A 23,156-nucleotide genomic window follows, 5' to 3' on the forward strand; every position below is an offset into this window, starting at 1 on the left:
ATCCACTACATGCCTACATACAAACACAAGAGAGTGTATGTATTTACATATGTTTTCGTGTATGTTACACATAAGCTACATATATCCACATGGTACTTGTCTGGAATATATTTGACCTATACAAATATATTCCCAGTATATGTACAAACTGACAAGCAATGCACATCAACTAGTATATCTACCCTTTGTACGTGTCCACTATTTGGTGGTATATAACCTTGGCATGCGTATTACGGTATAAGTGGTAATTGACCTGTCTCAGTGCATGATGATTTCAGTTTTGTTGTCCCATGTAGAAGAGGATGCAGCAGTTGCCGTGGCACGCCATGCTGTGAGTGACAGCACTGCATGCCTGGCATACGTGACTGGACGTTGCCAGTGCATTGGTTCAGTCTGTCAGGCCATTCATCATATAACCCCATCGGATTTAAGCTCAAATACAGTTCTTGTCGAAGGAAATACAGACGAATGACTACATTCCTGAGCAGTCTATGAATCGACCTTCACATACGGCACACACATATATTCACAGACGACACACAATAGATCAGAAATAAACTGTTATTGTATTCGGTAGTAACACCGAATTGTTGTACTAAACACACGCCCACGACACCCATATCATGTCTATTTCAGTACGACTGCCTAACAGAGGTACCTCGCTATTGTACTGATGTCTGTTTATTCTCTTGACCATTCGAATGCTACCTTGAATGAAACACACCTTAAAAGCAACACCCTGATACAGACTATCCGTGAAGGTTTAAAATGAACAACACGTAATGCCTACCTGTGGTTGATTCTGAGAAAAACGTCCATTCTGAGATGACGTTGACGACGAAGATGGGGGTTTCCTCTGTAACGCCGTCGTCCGGACCTCTTCCATCTGTTTCTGCTGCTGCTCTCGCAACAGCTTCAACTCCTCCAACCCTTGGGCACTAGCTTCCAACCTCGCCCTCATCCTCTCGTTGTCCGTCCGTCTGATAATGGGTACCCTAACACTCCCAGGGAGCTCACTGAGGGATCGACTTCTCCTCATGACGGGCACCTGTCCGGGTGGGGCACCAGCCCGGGGGATAAGATCTTTGGTTTGGTCTTTGGTCATACTTGTTGTCATGACGTCCTCACTGTGTTCTGGTTCACATATGGGTGAGTGATCATACAGTCATGTCAATTGCTTCAAAATGGTTATTGGAAGTTCCAAATAAAACGCCATCTACTGTAGAATGAAACGTTCAAATATATGTACAGAACTCTTCGCCTCTTTAACACAAACGCCTGCCTCTTTAACAGTAACTCCTGCCTCTTTAACACAAATTCCTATATTCATGTGCATTATCCAGACGTGACGAGCTGACGAACGATCACATCATTGTGAACATCCGTTGTTACAAGAACACAAAACATGTCAATTTTTAAAAACCTGGTTTCCTTGGCAGGTGTAAGGCAACGTCTTGTTCGGGTCCGCTTCATCAATACACATTCCCGGACTCAGATTATCACCTGGGACCGTCTTCCTGTGCGGCTGCCAACTCTGTCTTCTTATACAACATCTGTTACATCCTCTATCGAGGTCTGTTCAGTCTCCAAGGGTTAACAAGTAAATCACAAACCACTGATAAGAATCACCGACAAATATGCACACTATGCCAGCAATTCAATCACGTAAAGATAAACTGTGATATAATCGAACAGGTATAGACTGTTCTTTGTGAATATAGATCCCAGATTAAATAATACACATAGGTAGTGTTTGCCACAGACTGTCAAGACAGAGACAGGTTTACACCACTACCGTGACTTACATATGTTTATGTGCCCCCCTACATAGGGTAGACACCATCACAGGCGATCACAGGCGGATACGGGGTTGGATATTCCTCGACATTAAGTTCGTCCCAGTTCGTGTTTACCGCTGGGTCAGTTGAGATTGCATGCATGAATCATTCCTCTTTTACCTACACACAAACGCATGAAATTCCTTCAACACAAAAGGCGTTCCGTTGAACCACACCAAATGATCTCGGGTACATGAATACGTCGCTTTGACGTCATAGCTGGATTTCAGTCAGCGAAAAACTCCTTCCTCCGTCTGCAAATAGTCCAATTTAGTACAGAGCATACGCACACTCCCAGCGCAATGCCTGTTATTACTGTCCTTTCGAGTAAGTCAACCAGAGACGTTGCTGATCAGCTGTTCTCCGCTCCCCTACCCACGTGTCGGAGGAGGGAGGTCCACAGCACAATTGCAAGCGCTACTGTTGCTAAATCCACACGCTAGTTTACTGAAAGCCGTCTACAGCGTCATATCGAGACGGGGTCTGACTGCATTGGAGGACGGTATTGACACAGCGATTGACAAACTGCAGCCCCCGACCGTCCCACACAACTGATGCTTAGCCGAGCACTGAAGTATGACTGAGCCTAATGTAGGTACCTCCAGAGCACAACCCTGTCTCACTCCACTCTCGTTCTCGTCTTTGGCATGACCTGCATGGCGCTGTCTAGGCTACCTGTCAATTATTAACAACGAACCTCAATACCGACCTATCACGTGAACTTGTTTAACAGCCACCCACTCAATACTAAATATTCGGGACATGTATTTGTAACTTAATATACTATTGATACCCAGACAGACTTTTATTGACCATGGAGGTTGTTTCAAATATAGTTTAATGCCATATTAAATAGATACTGTAAGTAGTTGTATATCTATCTTCTGTGACCTAAGTCTGTCACAGTACAAGTTCAGACACACTATGGTGGCTGTCACCGGTAGACACCACTATAGAGATTAGATATCACAGAGTTTATTCAAGTTTGTAATAAACAAAAATCCACCAGACCCTAGTTACCGGACCAGACGCCAATATTACGTTCCCCTAAATACTCATTATCCCAGAAGTATCAATTCTGATATATTGATATCAATAAGTATCTGTAAACCTACATTGATGTGGCGTTACCTCGGTACCTCTGCGTCTCCTAGTGATTGAACTCAAGACATAGATACCGTCTGGTTGTGCGGTTCCCGGCGTCAGGAAGCGGTATTGTATTATAACCAGATGATCCGTTGTAGGTCGTGTGTCCTGCACTCCTGTACACGAGACCTTGGTTGGTGTAAACAAGTAGAAACTGCTTTGAACCTGGCTATCTCGCACGGCGAAATGTATATGAGCAATAATAATACAATAAACACACCCTCCATTGAGATGTCAAAACAGCCCCGTCCCCTTTCTCTTACTACCTCTGTCCCTCCCCCCTCTCCTTCCCTTTCCCGCTCTCCCCTCTCTCTCCCTCCCTCTCTCCTCTTCCTCCCTATCTCCCCACCTCCTCTCTTTTTTGTCTCTCTCCCTTCTCTTCCCCGTTCCCTCATCCTCCCTCTCTCCCTTTCTGTCTCACCTCTTTCCCTATCTCTATCTCCCCTTTCTCCGTGAGCAGCATCTCTCTCTCTCTCTCTCTCTCTCTCTCTCGCTCTCTCTCTCTCTCTCGCTCTCTCTCTCACGATGTACAACCACTGCAGATGTTTCCCAAGCTTCTTTCATTTTTCCCCAAGCTACTAAGCTACTGCTTCAGCACCTATCCATACCAGGTTATGCTGGAACTGTGTCCTTTCACATCTTGCAAGCACCCCATCTGGGTTAATGTTAAGTTTGAAATATGTTCTTTAACATCTATCAACGATGACGCCACAGGCTTATACATGTTAATACCAGATACCTGTCTCGCCGAGACTGCCCGCTTCAGCAACTGTGATGAATGTAGAGGAGAGCTGTATCTACATTCCTACAGCTCGTCCTATTGAAAACAGACACAGCCGTGGAAACGCCGAAATACCACGGCTAGGGCCCGTGCACTCGCCTATTGAATAACCTTTATATTGGCGCTCAACTCGGGAACAAAGAGCAGTTTGTTAACTTGTATTTCTTGGTGTGTACCTATCGTCCTTGTTTAGTGGTAGCCTGGAATTAATACCTCATTAATCACTTGTCGTGTGTGCGTGTTTCATACACAGCGTTGCACTTGTTGATTGTTCAGCACACAAACCTATCGCTGATTGTCAGGTAGACGGCGTTTGTTACAGGCAGTGACACTTACCTGCCGTTATCTTTTCTCACTTACATCAAGTTGGGAAGTAGAGCGATATACTTGAGTTACCTCCCTTACACTGTGATTGATGGCGTTATCGACTCGCGGATCATAATTTCATTTGCGGACATATATGTATATACACTTTTTTATCTCTTAAAACGGTTTGGGCCGCGAACATAAATTTATAGCGTTGCTTTTCTGCCCGTGGGTTTCAGAATTCCTGTGGCATGAAGTCACCCCGGAATTTGATTGCAGTGCACACAGACATAGCAAAAAGTGAAAGAGTAAACGAAATTATTTCTAACCAGCTAAATTAAGTAGCTTCAGAGCGCCAAAAACCATACTTGCATAGTTAAACCTATACAGACAATTAAACACGTACGAATTCAGTTTTTAGTGATGAAATAATATTGACAAAGAACAACCACGTTCCATAATCCTTGTTTACTGTTTCATTAAGCTGAAGGAAATTCTTCTAACGACGCAACTTTGTGTGTGTGGTTAAGAATGTCAGGGAAAATATCAGCTTAGCCACAGAGTTAACCGTTCCATCTGTTCAGGTCTTGCATGTGGAACATATTCATGTGTGTGAGAGGTACCAATTATAGGTCAAGAACTAAGGACAATTATACATAATTGAATTATTACAGAACCGGTGTTAAGGTGAATTTGTTATCTACCTAGTATATAATCACCATGCAGTGTTCTAGGCTGCACTGGAGCGCAGTTAGTGGTTAAAGTGTTCGCTCGTCACAAGGGTTCGAATCCCACACTGGTACAATATCTGAAGCCCATTCCGGGTGTACTGCCGTAATATTTGTTGAGATATTGTTCAATGAGGCGTGAAACCTCACTCACTCACTCACTCACTCACTCACTCTATTAGTCACTCACTCTAAGCTGCACTGGACCGTGTCTCAGTTAGTAAGGATCTTAACAATGTTCACCACCACGGGCACAACCACTGCTCAGGACATGGTGTTCAATCCGGTGATCATTATCAGCGAGAACCTTGGCTCACCCAAAGATCATAAGATCACGACGCGCCTAAGGATGCAACTCTGCATAACAATTTCAATACCTCAGATAATAATAATGATAATTAGCATCTGCAACTGCATCATCCTATTTATTATCATTACCATTGTTGTTGGGTGAACCAACACTACAATCATTACCACCACCACCATCATCATCATCATCGTCGTCGTTATCATCATCACTACCAACGTTCTCGTCATCAAAATCACAAAAATAAGACATAAAACTTGTCGGTCTTGGGTCATTGTCGTCAGCAAAATTATGAAAAATGAAAATTTGTCGAATCTTGGGCGCTGTTGACTGAATTTGAGGACTGTTGAGAAAGATGGCAGCTTGTGTGTTGTCACTGCACAAAACAGCGTGTAGAGTCTAGGCGTGCCATTGTGTTATGTCATACGAGCTGAACCATAGACAACGCGAGCACACCTTTGTACTCAATCAGTTGGGCGTATGTTAGTTTCCATTTATGACATCACAGGATCAAACGCGGGGAATCGAATAAAAAACTGCCTTAAATGTTCACTTAACAGCACGTCCATATATCCTGTATCGTGTAACTTATTAAATTCACTTTTTGCGTATAATCGCTTTTGGTTGTAGTGGTTATGCTTACACAAAAGTTCGCAATGTATGGCATGCATTTTGGATAACACGGTCACTACTGCGAGATTGAGAGTTTCACCATGATTTATTGAAGCCCTCTTAACCCCACTCTGTTTACCTGCCGCTCATATCATACAGGTGTAAAAATGATTACGTTATCTGTAACAAGATGGGTTTTTTTTGTTTCATACATTTAGCCACCTACAGGTAAGACCCTGTTGTCAGACAGTGAAGTGGGGGATTAATTAGGACGATATGTACAGCTGCGGTTTGACAGGCCTAATTATAGAGGTATTATCAGGAAGGAGTACTTTGAACATTGCTGAACTGCACTTAAGTGCAGCTGTAATTGATAGTGTATCCAGCAGCTTATTTCACTTTCTTTTCATCACCAATACAAAGCAACTAAGGTAACCTTGGTCACCATTATCAATATGGCCGTTACTTAGATTCCATATGACTCCGAACCATAGTGAGTATGGTTTTACGCCGCATGTAAGACTATACATCAGAATCGAACAGAGCATAGACCAAGCTTCAACTATTTTGCAAAACGATCTAGCCAATGATCAAGAACTGCACCCATTTGAGGAATCAAACGGACCAAGCACTAGGTTCCACTCATTGGACCCCGTGTGTGGAACCGAACTGACCGGAATCCGTCTTACTACTGCGCCTAATTGGGAAATCGAACCGGTCACGCTTAACACCAGTTTACCCATCATGGAAATCGAACAGACCAAAGACAGGCCTTCATGGATCAGTCATGGTCGAGGTGAAACTGATGCTAATCACAGATCATCAGGTCCTAGCAAACAAGGGACACAACCCTATGCACGTTTCATATCACAAGAATATGCGTTAATCACCTTGAACAAGTATGGGTTATATTTATATATTGTATCATAGGTTGCAGCTTTATGGGATTCAAACCACTGCTTCACTTCCCACCATGTGCACGTTTTGTTGACATCGTTACAGTTCTGTTACTTACTGATATGTGTTTACCTGTATCGAACATCCTGCTCTAGAATTAAAGAAGTGGTCATCCATACACACTTGTTTTGTATCACTTCCTGCTTCTAAATATGCCACTCAAACAAAGTCTGGAATATGTAGCAGGTCTAGATTGCCACAGTTTCAAATTAAAATAAAATCAATCTCTTTCTCCTTCTTAATTTATTTTATGAGGAAAAAGCAGGAACTGTTGTTGTAGTTGTTGTTTTTTGTATTCTTTTTCTTTCTTTTTTTTGCTATGTTTTTTTAATTGTTATTATCATTTTTGTGAAATATGTTTATTACAGAAATTATACGTTAGTACAGATGGTTCAGGGAGTGAGGTGGTCTACTTTGTGTTGCTGGGAAGTAAGTTTTCCATCACAATACCATCATCAATCATAAATATTTTCAGGCGAGACTGCAACCATATTTCAAAACTTATGTTCCCCATGCACCATTATTGTTACCCAGTGCCAGAGCGAACAGGTCTCGTATTGAATTTTTTAACAAGCAAAACATTTCGTCAAAAAGATAAAATTAAGAAAACATTCAAACAATACCCTATCATGAGATATTCAGTGCTTCCTGGGTCTCTAATCTAAGTGAGGAACTAAACAATAAGTTAATCTTTACAGTCCCTAGTAGACACGTTGTTTAGCGTACCGTTCGCTGCGGTTGGTTACTTGTTAATCTCAAGGGGTATTTTACGGTTGACGGGGTAAGACGTTTGGTGTGAAAAGCTAGCCCACAGGTGTTTATACAAGTAATTATTTGATAAACCAGATCAAGGGTGTTAGGCCTTGCAGTAATGCCTGATCACATCTACATCAGCTAGTGTTGCCATGTGTAATTTCCTTGTTTAATCACCACAACCCCGGGGAGATGCGGGTCCCTAAGGGACACCACAGACCCTGCCAACACCCCACTGTTTGGAAAACAGGTAGTTTTGTGCTTCATTACATACTTAATCATACCCTTGAGAATATTTACATTTCGATATTGAACACTGACTCGCTGTTAAAATAGGCGAAACGCAAGTAATGTGACTTTAGTTTGTGTGTGTTTTCAAGTGTATTGCGTTGGAAAGGTGCTGACCATGAAACAGTCCTTCTCACCTTAAAACGTTTAGACTAGAATGAAAACAGATTGTATGATAGATGAACAATATAAATATTATCTTATTATATAAATACTAGTTTCACACATTGTCAAAAGGCATAGTAACTTACAACTATCTTCCAGTCGCAATGTGGCTTAAATAAATACATTAAACCCATAGAATTTGGCATTGGGTTAAAAAAGGTACACCCTTACATAGTTATACATATATATACGGTTGTACAGAGTGTCCGAATGTTTCACCTTAGCTGTAGTACTGTGGTCATCTTTATGTTCTATATATAACGCGTGGTTCTCCTGTATGTAGAACTATCTTCCAGTCGCAATGTGGCTTAAATATTGCCGAAATGGAGTTAAATAAATTACGTGGATTATAGCGTACATCTGTGTTGAGTGAGTTTAGTTTTACGTCACACACAGCAATATTCCAGCTGTATGGCGACGGTGTGTAAATAACAATGCTGTCTGGATCAGACAATACAGTGATCAAGAGCATGAGCATCGATCTACGCCACTGCGATGACATGTGAGCGTGACTACCCAATCCCGTTAGAATATGTATTCATTTATCGACCTTAGATATGTAGTTTCTGGGTTGTTCTCTAGCACATTAGACAGATCATTTAGGTCTACGGAACAAGAGCCATATTGATGATAATTAAGAGTCATTTTAAGACGCTTCAAATGTATATCAGACCACTTACAGCACGAGTTCTTTAGAGAACTTGTGCTGGCACTATGTGATTGTGTGTGTGTACATACATGTACATACATACGTACGTACGTGCATGCATAGACGTTTTTCGGCCAACAACTGAGAATTATTATTGGTTGACCTTTCATATTTATACTTTTACGATTCATCCAGGTGTTTCATAAAAGCATAATCATAGGAGATATTTATTGCAAATATTAATCGAATCAATCATAACTTTACTCAGTGAAAACAGGATCAGATGTCACCAGGAAATGTAAAGAAAGACGACGAGGTCTTTGACAAAAAAAAATAAATATTTTACTCTGACAATGTCAGGTAAATGTGCTACCGAAGTTATGTAAGTTTATCACCAAAAATCATACATCGATGCTTTCGGAAATCATTTTTTGAGATGTTTTTTTAATGAAATAATAATATGTACTAAGTTCTCTATTGAAACCCTCCCCAGGTCTATACTTATAAACAGCACTTGTACCAACAGTGTTACATTATTGTATCATATATCTGCACGATGTAAATGGGGCCTTGATGGTGTGTACGTGGTGTTAATGCTGTTACAGATGATCATCCAAAATGAAACACAAAGGGATAGTGTCAACCGTTTTTATGTGGGTAGATCATGTGACAAAAGCATGTATATATTCTTTTGTTAAAATATAATAGTCTCGTTTGGGACAATAAATCTGCATACGATATGATACCAGACAGAAATATAAGAACAAGCCAGTCTGTGACTCATATTTGTATCATGCATCACGTTGTCCCTTTCTTTGCTTTGCTTGCGGTTCGGGTGTAAGCATTGCGACTTACGGGTGTTACAAAACGTTTCAAGTATTAATGTACCCGATACTCAAGCGACAATCTCCTATGTCTGCAATGATAAAATATACAAATGTATGCTATAACGCCAAAATATGCGACTGCCTCCACATAACAAAGGAACTAGCCCTGTCAGTAGAAGCAGAAAGCGAAAAAACTGTATGTGTTCCTGTTATTTATTCGTCTAGTTGTGATATATATGATAGGGTATTATCTTTTATACAGTATAGACACGTATACTTGATACACAGTATACGCATACATACATACATACATACATACATACATACATACATACATACATACATACATACATACATACATACATACATACATACATACATACATACACACACACACACACACAGACATGCATGCATGCATACATACATACATACATACATACATACATACATACATACATACATACATACATACATACATACATACATACATACATACATACATACATACATACATACATACATACATACATACATACATACATACATACATACATACATACATACATACATACATACATACATACATACATACATACATACATACGTTTGACAGAGAACCAACCTGATTAATCAAAACCATCAGTCTACCTTCTCTTAAGCACCGTTCGATATTAACGTCCGCCCTTAGGCCCGAATCCACTGAAAACCTCTCGGACCCACAGCTTTTGTTTTCTGCAGGTCCTTAAGGCCTCATTTGCTGGGAATTACCTATAATGTAGCTAAAATATAGGACCTACACATTTTTACCAGGACCCACGACGTTTTGTATCCTGCGGGGTTAAGGGTAAACACTGCCTTTACGTTCCCAATGTCTTCAATAGTCATGAAACAACACAAGGCACTCAAAACAGTGATTGAAAATGCATGGCGGTCTATAGGAGTAACAGAGACTAACAGTGAACATGGCTGAATCCCCATATTTTCCAGTCTGTACAAAAGATGGAAGATACCTATTAATTGTGAATAATTTTAGTAAAATGTCTGAAAGTAACTCCCTCAAACCAAGGGTGACACGATCTATTTTAAATTGTGTCGCTATTCATGAGCTGTACCAAATACATAAACAATGATAATATAATGGATTAAGTTTAATCTTGTCGGTGCCGTATTATGAACAGAGGGTATTATCAAACGTTCACCCATATCTTTATGGATTGACTTAAGGCTTTAACACGACAGTAGCAAACAGTCACTGTAATCCCGCTGTAACGATTCTGTAACGGTTTCAGTACATCAAGAGAAATATTTGTTTCTGAAGGCAATTACAGGATTACGGCTGGATGTGCGTTATCCCCGACTTTGCAAGGCGGTGTCAAGTATAGGGCGAGATTGGACGCCCGTCGTCATCTAAGCACCTGATCTTTGGGCAGGTATTTTCTCCTACAGGGCTCTGTGGGAACACTTTAGAGAGGTTGAATGTAGGCCACACATAGTTCCACGCTGATTGTTATGCGATATGGACTTATAGAGATATTGTTTTACGTTTAAGGACATTTTACGGAAACCTTTGATCTCAGTTATTCAACTTTCCACGGGATGGAAAATACTTTACGGGTATTGACATCAAAGAGACGTTTAATCTTGATGAATTTTATCGAAATGCCGGACACGAACAGTAACATTAATAAATATTTTCTGCCAACAAATATTTGTAACCAGCTCTATACGGGTTACTTATATAGACCCTATATCGCTGTATAGTGGATAAGACGTCAATGTTTAATTTACTCAATCATATAAAGGTATTTGTGCATTTATTACATTCAATAATGAGGTGGACAGAGGGATACTTCAACTTCAGCAACTGTTGTGTTTGTTTACTAAATTCCAGCAATATGAATTCCACTGGCTCACGATCCCGGAGCAGACAATCCAGTGATTGACGATTCGGGAACAAACACTCCAGTGATTGACGATTCAGGAGCAGACAATCCAGTGGTTGACGATCCTGACCAAACAATCCAGTGGTTGACGATTCAGAAGCAGACAATCCAGTGATTGACGATCCTGACCAAACAATCCAGTGGTTGACGATTCAGAAGCAGACAATCCAGTGACTGATGATCCTGACCAAACAATCCAGTGGTTGACGATTCAGAAGCAGACAATCCAGTGACTGGCGATCCTGACCAAACAATCCAGTGCATGAATATTCAGGAGCAGACAATCCAATGGTTCACGATTCTGGAGCAAACAATCCAATGATTGACGATCCTGACCAAACAATCCAATGGTTGACGATTCAGGAGCAGACAATCCAGTGATTGACGATCCTGACCAAACAATCCAGTGGTTGACGATTCAGGAGCAGACAATCCAGTGACTGGCGATCCTGACCAAACAATCCAGTGCATGAATATTCAGGAGCAGACAATCCAATGGTTCACGATTCTGGAACAAACAATCCAATGATTGACGATCCTGACCAAACAATCCAATGGTTGACGATTCAGGAGCAGACAATCCAGTGATTGACGATCCTGACCAAACAATCCAGTGGTTGACGATTCAGGAGCAGACAATCCAGTGACTGGCGATCCTGACCAAACAATCCAGTGCATGAATATTCAGGAGCAGACAATCCAATGGTTCACGATTCTGGAACAAACAATCCAATGATTGACGATCCTGACCAAACAATCCAATGGTTGACGATTCAGGAGCAGACAGTCCAGTGATTGACGATCCTGACCAAACAATCCAGTGGTTGACGATTCAGGAGCAGACAATCCAGTGGTTGATGATTCAGAAGTAGACAATCCAGTAATTGACAATCCGGGAACAAACACTCCAGTGCTTGACGATTCTGGAGCAAACAATCTAGTGGCTGACGATCCTGGAGCAGACAGTCCAGTGGTTGATATCATGAGCGTCGATGTACTGAAAAGTTTGGTTGGTATGGTGTTTAAATAACCCGGTGATCAACAGCATGATCATCGTTCTACGCCACCGGGATACGATGACATGTGTCAACCAAGTCAGCAAGACTGACCACCCGATCCCGTTAGTCGGCTCTTACGACAGGCATGAGTTGCTGAAGACTAATTCTGTCCCGGATCTTGACGGATTTACGTATTTAAAAGTTCCACCTCTCTCTTTACATCGTATATTTCCACCTCCCCCGGTGTAAATTCCAACACTGAAATAAGTTCATTGATTGTTTTTTTATACCTGTTCTAGTTTATTGAATGTAAAATTTAGGGTGTGGTATGCATGTCAGTTTGTAATGTAGGCGTTTGATTGGGGAGTGGGGTTACCGACGGAGCTCTTATTATTTATTTACAGTGGAAGTGAACATTTGAAGAGGGTAGTTTTCACTGGACCATCTGCGACTTAAATACCTCAGTTGTTTCCTTAAGCTGCGGATGGCTTAAGTACACATTTGAAGGAGCATATGTTTGAACCTGATCCGTCGTTTCTGCTGAAAACTAACTTTCGTGTGCGGAAGATTTCCACAGGACAGTCTGCATGACGGTGGTGAAACACCCGTAAAATATTCGACATGTATCATTACTTCCAACACACATCTCTCTCTTGAACGTCTAAATTATGGATTGCGGAGACGTGGACGAGTGACGTTTAACGTTGCACTGAATAGTATTCCAGTTAAAGTACGGCGTAAGAATATAGACAGACACTGATAGTCATTCTCACAAAACACCTGCTTTCCGCCGGTCCTGCAGATCCACTGTACAAAAGGCAAGGGGGTGAGTGATTCGCCCCGTCTCACGCCTCATAATGCAGCATAACGCGCTGGCTCATCGCTATATGTCCCTTGGGGTATGTCGGCCATGCCACCTGATTCTACCTCCTGCCGCATGTTTCCTTTCATTACGCGCAGTCAAAGTGAGATATATCCTTATGTTCGTCATGACGGACGACCATCATCGTTTATTGTTCTTTTAAGTGGAGTTCGCGACTAGTTCCCCATGGGATATTTATTGGGTAGGGATCTTAACGAGATGGCGTCTGTCGATGCGAGGACGTGGCATTACAAATCACAGCTGATGATCGCTGCTCCCGTATATTCGCAATGTATGTGGCTGTACCCCAGACGGCCAACATGTCAGTTTGTTTTCAGGTTGTTCTAGCAGGTGTATGGTTGCCTGACAGGGCCAATTTACCTTACCCATTAAGATGTCACAGGGCCAAATTACTTCCTATTAAGATGTTAGAGTATCAGCTTCATCAGTGTTTGCCAGGAATAGCCTAATGGTTAGAGCGTCCGCTCGTAACGCCTAAGGCTCGGATTCGATCGTGAATCGTGATATTCTTTTGATTATTCAGGTGTCACTTTCCGTGAAATATGGAGTATTCAGGAATGTGAAGACGATGTAAGATTACTCTGAAAGAATATATAACGTACAAATATCATGAGCACCCCAGGCCAAACCAGTTAAGATTTGGTCTTCACTAAACAGTGTGACTATCGGGATCGGGTGGTCAGGTTCCCTGTCTTGCTTGATACATGTCATCGTATCTCAGTTGCGGAGTACGATGTTCATCCTGTTGATCACTGGATTGTCTGAATATTGTAGAGTGCCGCGTTAGACAGCCAACCAACAACCAAGCCCACAACATTGTTTGAAGCGGCTGTAAAATATAGCCTGCAGTGGCACCCCACAACACCACAGATACCGTTAGCACGTTGGCTGTTTAGTCTCTGAATACAGAGAATTGTGATAGAAATTCCTCTTAAGTTGGAAAGAAGCCCCAGTGAGGTGGGGGATTCAGAATCTACATCTGATAAAATTTAGTCTTGTTCGTACGGGGCTTCAGCAATGTAGAAAGGGCTGGGCAGTAGGGAAGTAATGTGGTGCAGGGAGCGAGACGGTGCGCCGTCCGTTATAATAAGTTTTAGAATAAATAAAAAAGTGACATGTTTCTCGGCCATCGCTTTTATTTGTTACAATTTGTATTGCCATCTAAAAAATAATAATTTTGACTTGGCTGCGTCCCGATCATTCATTTGTCCACTAAAAAAATGAATGTCTGTATGGACGAGTGTGACTAAATCTATAACTTACAAACACGTGCAAAACTTTCCAAGCTATATTTTTTGGAGAGAGAAACAAAACAAAACAAAAATCTGATCCTCCTCTCCCTCGTCACAATTTTTTCTATCAAAAATGATATAAATATAAGCTCAACCGCAATCGTCACTTTTGATAAAAAAATGTTCAATTTTTTATTTATTTTTTTTTTTTATGCAGCCTTTCTATTACTTCACTAGAATACTGTTGATCAACACATTATTGTAAACATCACTTCACCACGATGTGCTTGCTGTCACGTTCAACGCATACTGTATTCGCTGTTACTTGACAGCAATGTGCTTTGTATTGTAAAATCACAGCAATGCCCATTACCCCAACGGTGTGTTTGACACTTCAATACATGTTCAAATGTGTTCTGCGCAACTCACTGAACAGCAATATGTTGCAACTCAGCCGCAATATGTTATTGCCCAACTGCAATATGCTGTCTCTTCACCGCAATGTGGTGTTCCCCAACCACAATGTGCTTACTGTTGCCTCTGCGCTTGTTCATGTCAATATGCTTACCATATTGTGCTAGCGGTTGCAAAATGCCCAGTTAAGTACCTTTAAGGCTCAATGGCAGACATGCCTGACAATATTTGGCTTGTATTATACATACTGGGGCATATGAACCCACGTTATCTTCATGCAGATGCAATAATATAGACTTATTACCTCTTACGACTTGCCTGAAATGAATAAATGAAACTTTAAGGCGAACAGAGAATAATTCATATGGTAGCATTCCTGGAGGCTGAGTGTTATTGAGAGAAAAAATGCATTCTTAGTGCAGCTTAATTAACGTTTTCCGTTGCTATAAGCTTACTGCTACAAGTCAACAATCTCTTTACCGTTGCTTCACACTGAAGTCTACAGTGCCCATCGCAATATGCTTATATAATATATTCCATGTATTTAAAACACTCTTTAACTTGTTGTAAAAGTCATTGTTCTGTGGCAATGTCGCACCTGATGTGCGACCGACTTATCAAGGCGTAGATTCGCAGTCAGCGTGAATCCTATCTGTAAATCGTAATTCACTTTGCCGTGTGGTCCCGTCCTATTCTAATCAATCATATCGCACATACCCGAAAGGTGCTGAGTCGTCAAAATAGGACGGTAGCTCGGGTTGTCTCGCGAGCACCCCAGTGTGCGACGTCCGAGATAACCCGGGACACTGGATGACATTCGGAATGTGATTTACAAGTGTTGAGTGTCCCCGGGAGTTCACGGGGAGGTGGGGACGAGCAGTGGGTCCAATTTATGTGTGCGGCCCGAGGGGGAGGCGGGTGTCAGTTTATGATACAGTCAGCATTTAATGTCAAAGATTCTTGTCACAATATCTCTCAAGCAGTAGGATGCGGGTTGGCTTTGCTTCAGAAGGAATAAATTGAGCTTTGGTATCAGGATGTAACTCGAGCAATCTACGTGTTGCAAGTCAGGATTCATAGGTGACCGAGGGTCAAAACGGACTTTAGCAATAAAGAGTTTTAATCACAAGATAAACCTGGAAGGCTACTACGAGTATACTGTGTACACTATTTGACGTCAGTTGGCTTTAACAGCGTTTTGAACAGCATCCCGGCTACATCACGGAGTGCCTGCTTAATGTGGGAGAAAAGCCCGAAGTGATGCAGATCTGAGAGTTTAAGCATTCGATGAAATCCACTGGCGAGAGTAGAAGATGAAATCCCGTGACATCATGACACCTTAATGGCGAGAGAGAGATGTGTGTGTGTGTGAGAGAGAGAGAGAGAGAGAGAGAGTGTGTGTGTGTGTGTGTTTGTGTGAGTGTGTGTGTGTGTGTGTGTGTGTGTGTGTGTGTGTGTGTGTGTGTGTGTGTGTGTGTGTGTAAGGGAGGGAAGGAAATGATGTGTGTGTAAGTAATCATATAAAATGGAATGGTAGATTAGTGTTAATTACGCCGTCAGCGTTAGCTTGATCGCGACGAGGGACACCGAAGACCAGCTTCTGTTCTGGAAACTCGAACGTGAAATAAAGTAAACTTCCCCATTTCCTTGTAATTTAATTCCCGTTAAGCTTCACCTTAAACAGGAACTGTCAATTAAGCTTCTGCACTTTACATTGATAACTTGAAACGTCATATTTAACGTACCAAATACTATTTACCTGAATTCATTGCAAGGGCTCGATAAATCACCATAACGACAGAGCATTAACATAACAACCAGTGACAGAAAAACGAGCCATAAAGAGGGTAAAGAAGCATGTAAATGCAAAGGAGACATTTCTGGAGGACGTAACATGCTTACGTAAAACAAGATAAGAGTTTTGGATAGGTGAAAGTACGTGTATGCGTTGCCATCTCCCATACCCCCAATACATATAATTAAACGTGCCTTGAATTCTGAGTATTTCTTAATGAAATTATTTCATGTGGTATCACAAATGGAACAGGAAGAGGGAACTCGGTTTTCAAGCGACCAATGTTTCCCAGCAACAACCCGATCCAGCGGTTGATCTTCACTAACCCATGCTTCTCGTATGAGGCGACTATCGGGATCGGGTGGTCAGACTCGTTGACAGGGTTGACACGTCATCGGTTCCCAGTTGCCTAGATCGATGCTCATGATGTTGATCACTGGATTGTCTCGATTTTTGCAGACCTCCACCATAAAGCTATAATAATTAATATTTGTAGAGTCTGCGTAAAAGTAAACTCACCCACTCACTTACTTAAACCGAGTTTAGTTACTTGTACATGAGGCTAATCCCCAACCCGGCGATTAGTTTACCAAACATTTCAGACGAAATGGCTCTGACAAAAGGACATAAAAATAATAACCATTTACTCTATGGTGCTCAAGATTGTAAAACATATGGAGTTGGGAAATGGTGTATAGTGATCGTTAGTGACAGTGCTGACAAAGCCACACACACTGTATACTGTTTTTAGTCTTAAAAATAACCCAATGTCGCGAAACCGCCCCAACACTTTCTAAACCGAGGAAATCCCCAATGTACGTGTTTCTGGAGCCGCCAACGACAAAGGCTTGTTCATTACACTGTATCATGTGCTGACCAGCCGTTGTTGACCGTACCCCAGTCACGTTCTACCGCTCCGTCACGACACACTGTTCACAGGTGCCCGCACATTGTCGTTACTCCTGGAATCTTCTTTTAATTGGCTGCGTCTTGTTCTTCCTCCACCCCCAAGGACAGTGTTTGCTGGATCGTGTTTTCACACACTCGGTCGTGGTGAGAGGCTCGTTGGGTATGCGTATGCCAAGCTGGTCTTTATCAAGACGAAGGGAGGTATTTAATGAAGAATAACCCCCACATTTACTGACCGATCGCTCCTCCCTCCTTCCCGGTGTTCAATAGACACGTGGGACAGGCTTTGGGAAATAGAGTCATCTGCCCTTTGATTCAACAGGAAGTGAGAAAATAGGAAACGTTTCGTGAAATCGTATTGCAAGTGTGTATGATGCGATTCAACAGACGTTTCAACCCGGTGGAGTAGAATCGACATGAGCACGTCAATGAATCTGCTTAATATTTAATGTACCCTAAAATCAGTTCTTGTTCTCGCCTGAGACACTGTTCCCATCTGCTGTTGAACGTCAACAAGTACAACTCCAATCCTTAATGAACATCCGAAGAGATGCATGTAGGGGGCTGTTGTTAAACAACTTCTGACCAGAGACACTCGGATGAAAAAGTGTGCACCCCACCTTTCTCAATAAAGAGCACCACTAACGGGATCGGGTGGTCAGGCTCGCTGACATGGCTGACACATGTCATCGGTTTCAATTGCTCAAATAGATGCTCATGCTGTTGATCACTGTATATTCTGGTCCTGGCTGGAATATTGCTGAGTGCGACGCACACCAACCAAATGAACTTGTACTCTGGTAGGACATTAAATTAGATGTTACTAAGTTTTCTCCAACACTAAACAGTTTCAAGAGGAGCAGAAATACACACCTCTGAGAGATACAAACAATCTACTTATGATCTTAAAATTTTCTTGTCAAGTGCTCTAAGTATTTGGAGCCTGGTTATTACTATCATTATTATCCGGACAGCAATCAGGTGTGAGGTCCGCTTAACGCCGACTTGAACAGCATTCCACTTAATTATCATCCCGTCAGCTTAATTTTGGATGCAGGGCCCTGGGCTGACGAACCAAGAAACATAATCTGGCTTGTGTGGGATTTGAACCGAACCATAGAATTCTACTCCACGTACAGCCAACAGCGGCTGTATAGGTGATTGGTCCCCCACAGTCTATTAAGTAACTTTATTATACATAGTTTAATTAAACGTCTCTTTACTTGAGAGATTTATTGTGAGATTATACTATGATGTATCTAACGCATTAAACCGTCACCCGTTAATCTTGGACTGTATATCTTCGTGTTTTGTTCCTTCTTGGTACCTACATACCCCTCTAATTTACTGTCAGTTCCCGACCTGCGTCTCTAGACTTGAAGCAATTTCCGGTGGGAGACGAGTACTTGATCCATTTACCGTCTGCATCACAATAAAGACATCACACATTTTAATGTTGACGAATGGACCTGCCTACGACGTGGCCATGTAAATTGTTTCTTTCCATGACATAACTAGCTGTTAATCACAGTTGCATCTCATTCGCGTTTCCCTTGATGGACCAATATCCAGCGAAACAGACGCCAGGGTCATCGAACATTTCATGAATCAGTTTTGAGTTACAAACCTCAAATCCGCTTGAAAACGGACGCGCGAAGAGGATAATCCTCCCATTGTCGTTTCTGGATCCATTCTCGCCAGCAAGTCGTAAAACGAACCTAAGCAAATTCAGCATTTTGTTTGTCTTCTCTCCACACCAGCTCTGGTTGATCTGTGCACAGATCCAATGCCTCATTACGTCTTCAAACGGCGTCGGATTTTCACCTGGTTGCTGATATTGCTTCAAAGCTGCCCCCTACCGGAACATGGCAGAGAATCACCGGTGGTTCCTTCACGAAGATTAATGTAATTATCCACAGAAAGGTGTTTGAACTTAAAGCGGTGGGGTATTACTTTGGAGGTCTAAAAGTCTCGTTTAATGGCCTCCCAACTCGGGAGTCATTTGGTTGATTAAGATATGGAGAAAGGGGCGTCTGTTGGTTGACCGGTGCAGTGGGATCACTTACCACGTTGGTGCTAAACCATGTAAAAGTCGACTTCGGCATGAACACCGAGAGGGCCTTTGGTCCTAATGAGCCATGTTTAACCTAATTGGCACTTTTGTGGGATGAAGGGACGACGGTGTCCAAACGTGTATCCTCACATTACGTTCAGGAAACTGCCATATGAGCGCAGGAACATGTGGATGTGAATATGCTTAAACATCTGTGTATCACCTCCCTAATGCGGACGCTCCCGGACGCTCGCAGACACACACATACAATCATGTTCGCACGAACGACAAAACAATAAACAAGGTCACACATTGCGACCTCTCGAACCCCGCTTACGTCAGCTTTTACATGAAAACGCGAGTACCGAGGACGTGTGTTGACTAAGGTCGCATCCAACGAAAGTTCCAGTCTGTGATTATTCTAAACTGGGTCAAACAATCCAGTGACTGACATTATGAGCATCCATCTACACAATATGATGGCATGTGTCAACCATGTCAGCTTTCCTTACCAACCGAATTCGTTAGATAAAAAATACTAGCTTTCACGTATATGTTGGAGGTCGGCTGGCTAAGGTGTTTGCTGAGTTTGGGTTTGATTCCTATTGTACAATGTGTCAAGTCCATTTCTAGTGTCCTGCGCCTGGATATTGCTGGAATATTGGTAAATACGGTTCACTCAAACAGATCGCATCATGTGTGGAACTGACAAAAAGGCTCTTGATGTACTGGATGGGTCTTCAGCAAAGCAAGTAACACGCTAGTTAGTGTTGCCATTAATGTAAAGTCTTAATGTTAGACCCGGCACCACTGTGAAAAACACACACAAACTCATTAATGTTTAGCGTTTATGCATTATTGGCTACTGCACAGGTCCATCAGTCGTCACATCCGGGCAATCCCATTCCCATACTCTCATGCACCTGGCTTGAGACCCACGCTTTTATTACTCCCATCACGCTCTCACGAGACTGATCATTCTCACGCCAAACTGGGTTTTTAAGAAAATGTAAAATCAGACAAAAAGGTCTGAATACATCGTTTTCAGAAGCGAATTTGCAATTGTGCATTGGCTTCAGAATGGTTCAGGAATCGCATCGCAAGCTGTGCTTCTTTCGTGGGTTTGGAAGCTCTGTTTTGGCATAACTGTGACATTATCTTACATATCAGCTCGCTTCATTCGCCGTTAATCTAACGCACCAACAGTCGCTCTCTACTTTTCAAATCCTCTTTGCGGTCATAATATCTACAATAACACAAACAACGATTTATCCCAATTTATTCCCCACACCTTTAACTACGATATATTGCGACAGAATTGCTCTTCTTGCAGGGCGTAGACGACAGCTATTAAGTCGTTCGTTGCAGCAGTCTTACTCAGCACCTTGAGGTGAAGGTCATATAACTTCCCGTGGTCGTGCAGAAATGAATGGGAAGACATGATCCCAGTCACAATAAATCTTTAAACTATAATTAACACGTCTTAAACGCTTTCTCTGGGTCACAATGACAGTATAGGATACATGCAATTCACTCTCAAAGAATGTGTGTACACTATAAGCGGAAAGACTGTGAATAAGCGAACTCAATGTAATTGCATATAACAACGGAGGTAGGCCTACTTTTGCATAAAACGTACAAAGGGTACCCTAGGCAGTGGGGATATGAAATGTAATACATCATAAAGCTATTAAACTTCAAATGTACATGCCCATCTCAAGTAGTGCATCAGCATATGAAAGCTAGCGTCACGGGTGCATGTGGATGTTATGATGTTATCAAATAAAGGCCTGTGATTGTTCGAGTCTTCACAATGGTCGATGGATATCATCTCCAGGAAGACGAAATCAGTAGTTGAGCAGCGACTAATTTGTTGTTAACATCTCCGCGAGAGGTCCGAGCATGTGTCGACACTTCCTGCATTCATAAGCAGTTAATTCTATATTTGTTCAGTAACATTCTCAGACCAACGATTATATCTCTGAAAAAGTATCAACCATAACTTTAAACACACATGTGACTTCACAGTAAGTCTTACTGAAATATCCGGGATATTTAGAACCCATGCAAAATCTCTCCTTGCTCTATTTAGGGCTGTAACATTTCAGTGAGTGAGTGAGTTTAGTTTTACGCCGCACTCAGCAGGATTCCAACTATATGACGGCGGTCTGTAAATAATCTGGACCAGATAATCCAGTGATCAACACGTGCATCGATCTACATAATTGGGATGCGATGACATGTGCCAATCAAGTCATTCAGTCTGACTACCCGATCCCGTTAGTCGCCTTTTGCGATAAGCATGACTTAATGACGATCAGTTCTCACCCGGATCTTCACGGGTAGTTACTGTAATGATACAGTTGTTAGATTCATATGAAGATGGGGAAATATTTTCGTAACAGTTCACTGTACCTACTCAAACATCAAGTTTGACTTACTAGTTGTAAGATACATAAATTTACCATTACTTGACCGATATTCCAGTTATGGTACGACGTGCCAGCTTAATGTGCAAGGAAAGGCGAGTGTGCATGTGTGTGCGTACGTGCGCGTGTGTGTTTCCAATAACATTACATAAACCTGAAATATTCATGAAGTATACACCATGTAGTCGTTCCAGCAGTGTTTGTCCTTGTCCCTGAAAAGATGCACGTCTTCAGGATCCAGAACCATACACATGATTCTGATCGGAATGTGTAGGCCCTGTATTATAGCTACAGTATCAGTAAATGGGCAAATAAAAAATGTGACAACAAAAATAGGTGAGTATAATTTAGAATTTAAACTAGAACTGAGTGATATTTTCTGAAAATTAATACTCTTATAGTTATTGGGGATGGAAAGGACGTTGACCTGCAGAAGGATAAGGATAAAGGATAAGGATAAGGACCTGCTGAAAACAAAAGTTTAGGGTCCGAGCGGTTTTCTGTCGGCTTCGAGCCTAAGGACCGGCGTTAATTTCGAAGGCTGTTCCAACATTCCTACATTTTCCGACTCGCTGTTTAAAACTAACGTCTCAAATTCTGTGGTTATGAGCTCTACGTAAAACGTTTCTCCATGACTAGTCCGGGGCCCGTTTCACAAATCTCTCGTAAGCCTATGATCTCGTAACATCCGTACCTCCTGTGTTACAGTATAGGAGGCACAATGGCCACGAGAAAACGTACGAGATCTTAGGCTTACGGGAGTTTTGTGAAACGGGCCCCTGAACAGTAACGTAAGTTTGATTGAAGAGTCAGTTAGCATCTTGTCTTGCTTAATCTGCATATTCATATTTCAATATCAGTATATCTAATTCGTGTTAATCATGGTAATTGCTTTAACTTTCGCTACAAATATTCAAGGGGTGGTGGGGTAGTCTCGTGGTTAAAGGGTTCACTCGACACACGCTGAAGACCCGGGTTCGATTCCCCACATGGGTGCAATATGTGACGACCATTCGTGGTCTCCCCGGCGTGATATTGCTGGAGCATTGCTGAAGGCGACGTAAAACCAGACTCACTCATTCACTCAATAAGCCTTCAGTGTTTACGTGTTTGAGCATGCCTTGCATTTTTTAAGAAGAC

General features: G+C 41.9%; 1 protein-coding gene across 1 annotated transcript in view; it reads right to left on the bottom strand.

The window, feature by feature from the left end:
* The window catches only part of LOC137290886 (uncharacterized), a 52,408-nt gene extending 49,883 nt beyond the window's left edge, over positions 1 to 2,525 (bottom strand). Inside the window, exon 1 of the mRNA XM_067822055.1 lies at positions 791 to 2,525. Within this exon, the coding sequence (XP_067678156.1) occupies positions 791 to 1,117 (327 nt within the window). The 5' untranslated portion in view covers positions 1,118 to 2,525. The remainder of the gene's footprint in view (positions 1 to 790) is intronic.
* Positions 2,526 to 23,156: the final 20,631 nt, after the last annotated feature.

This window comes from Haliotis asinina, chromosome 7 (genome assembly GCF_037392515.1).
Source record: "Haliotis asinina isolate JCU_RB_2024 chromosome 7, JCU_Hal_asi_v2, whole genome shotgun sequence".
NCBI lineage: Eukaryota > Metazoa > Mollusca > Gastropoda > Lepetellida > Haliotidae > Haliotis > Haliotis asinina.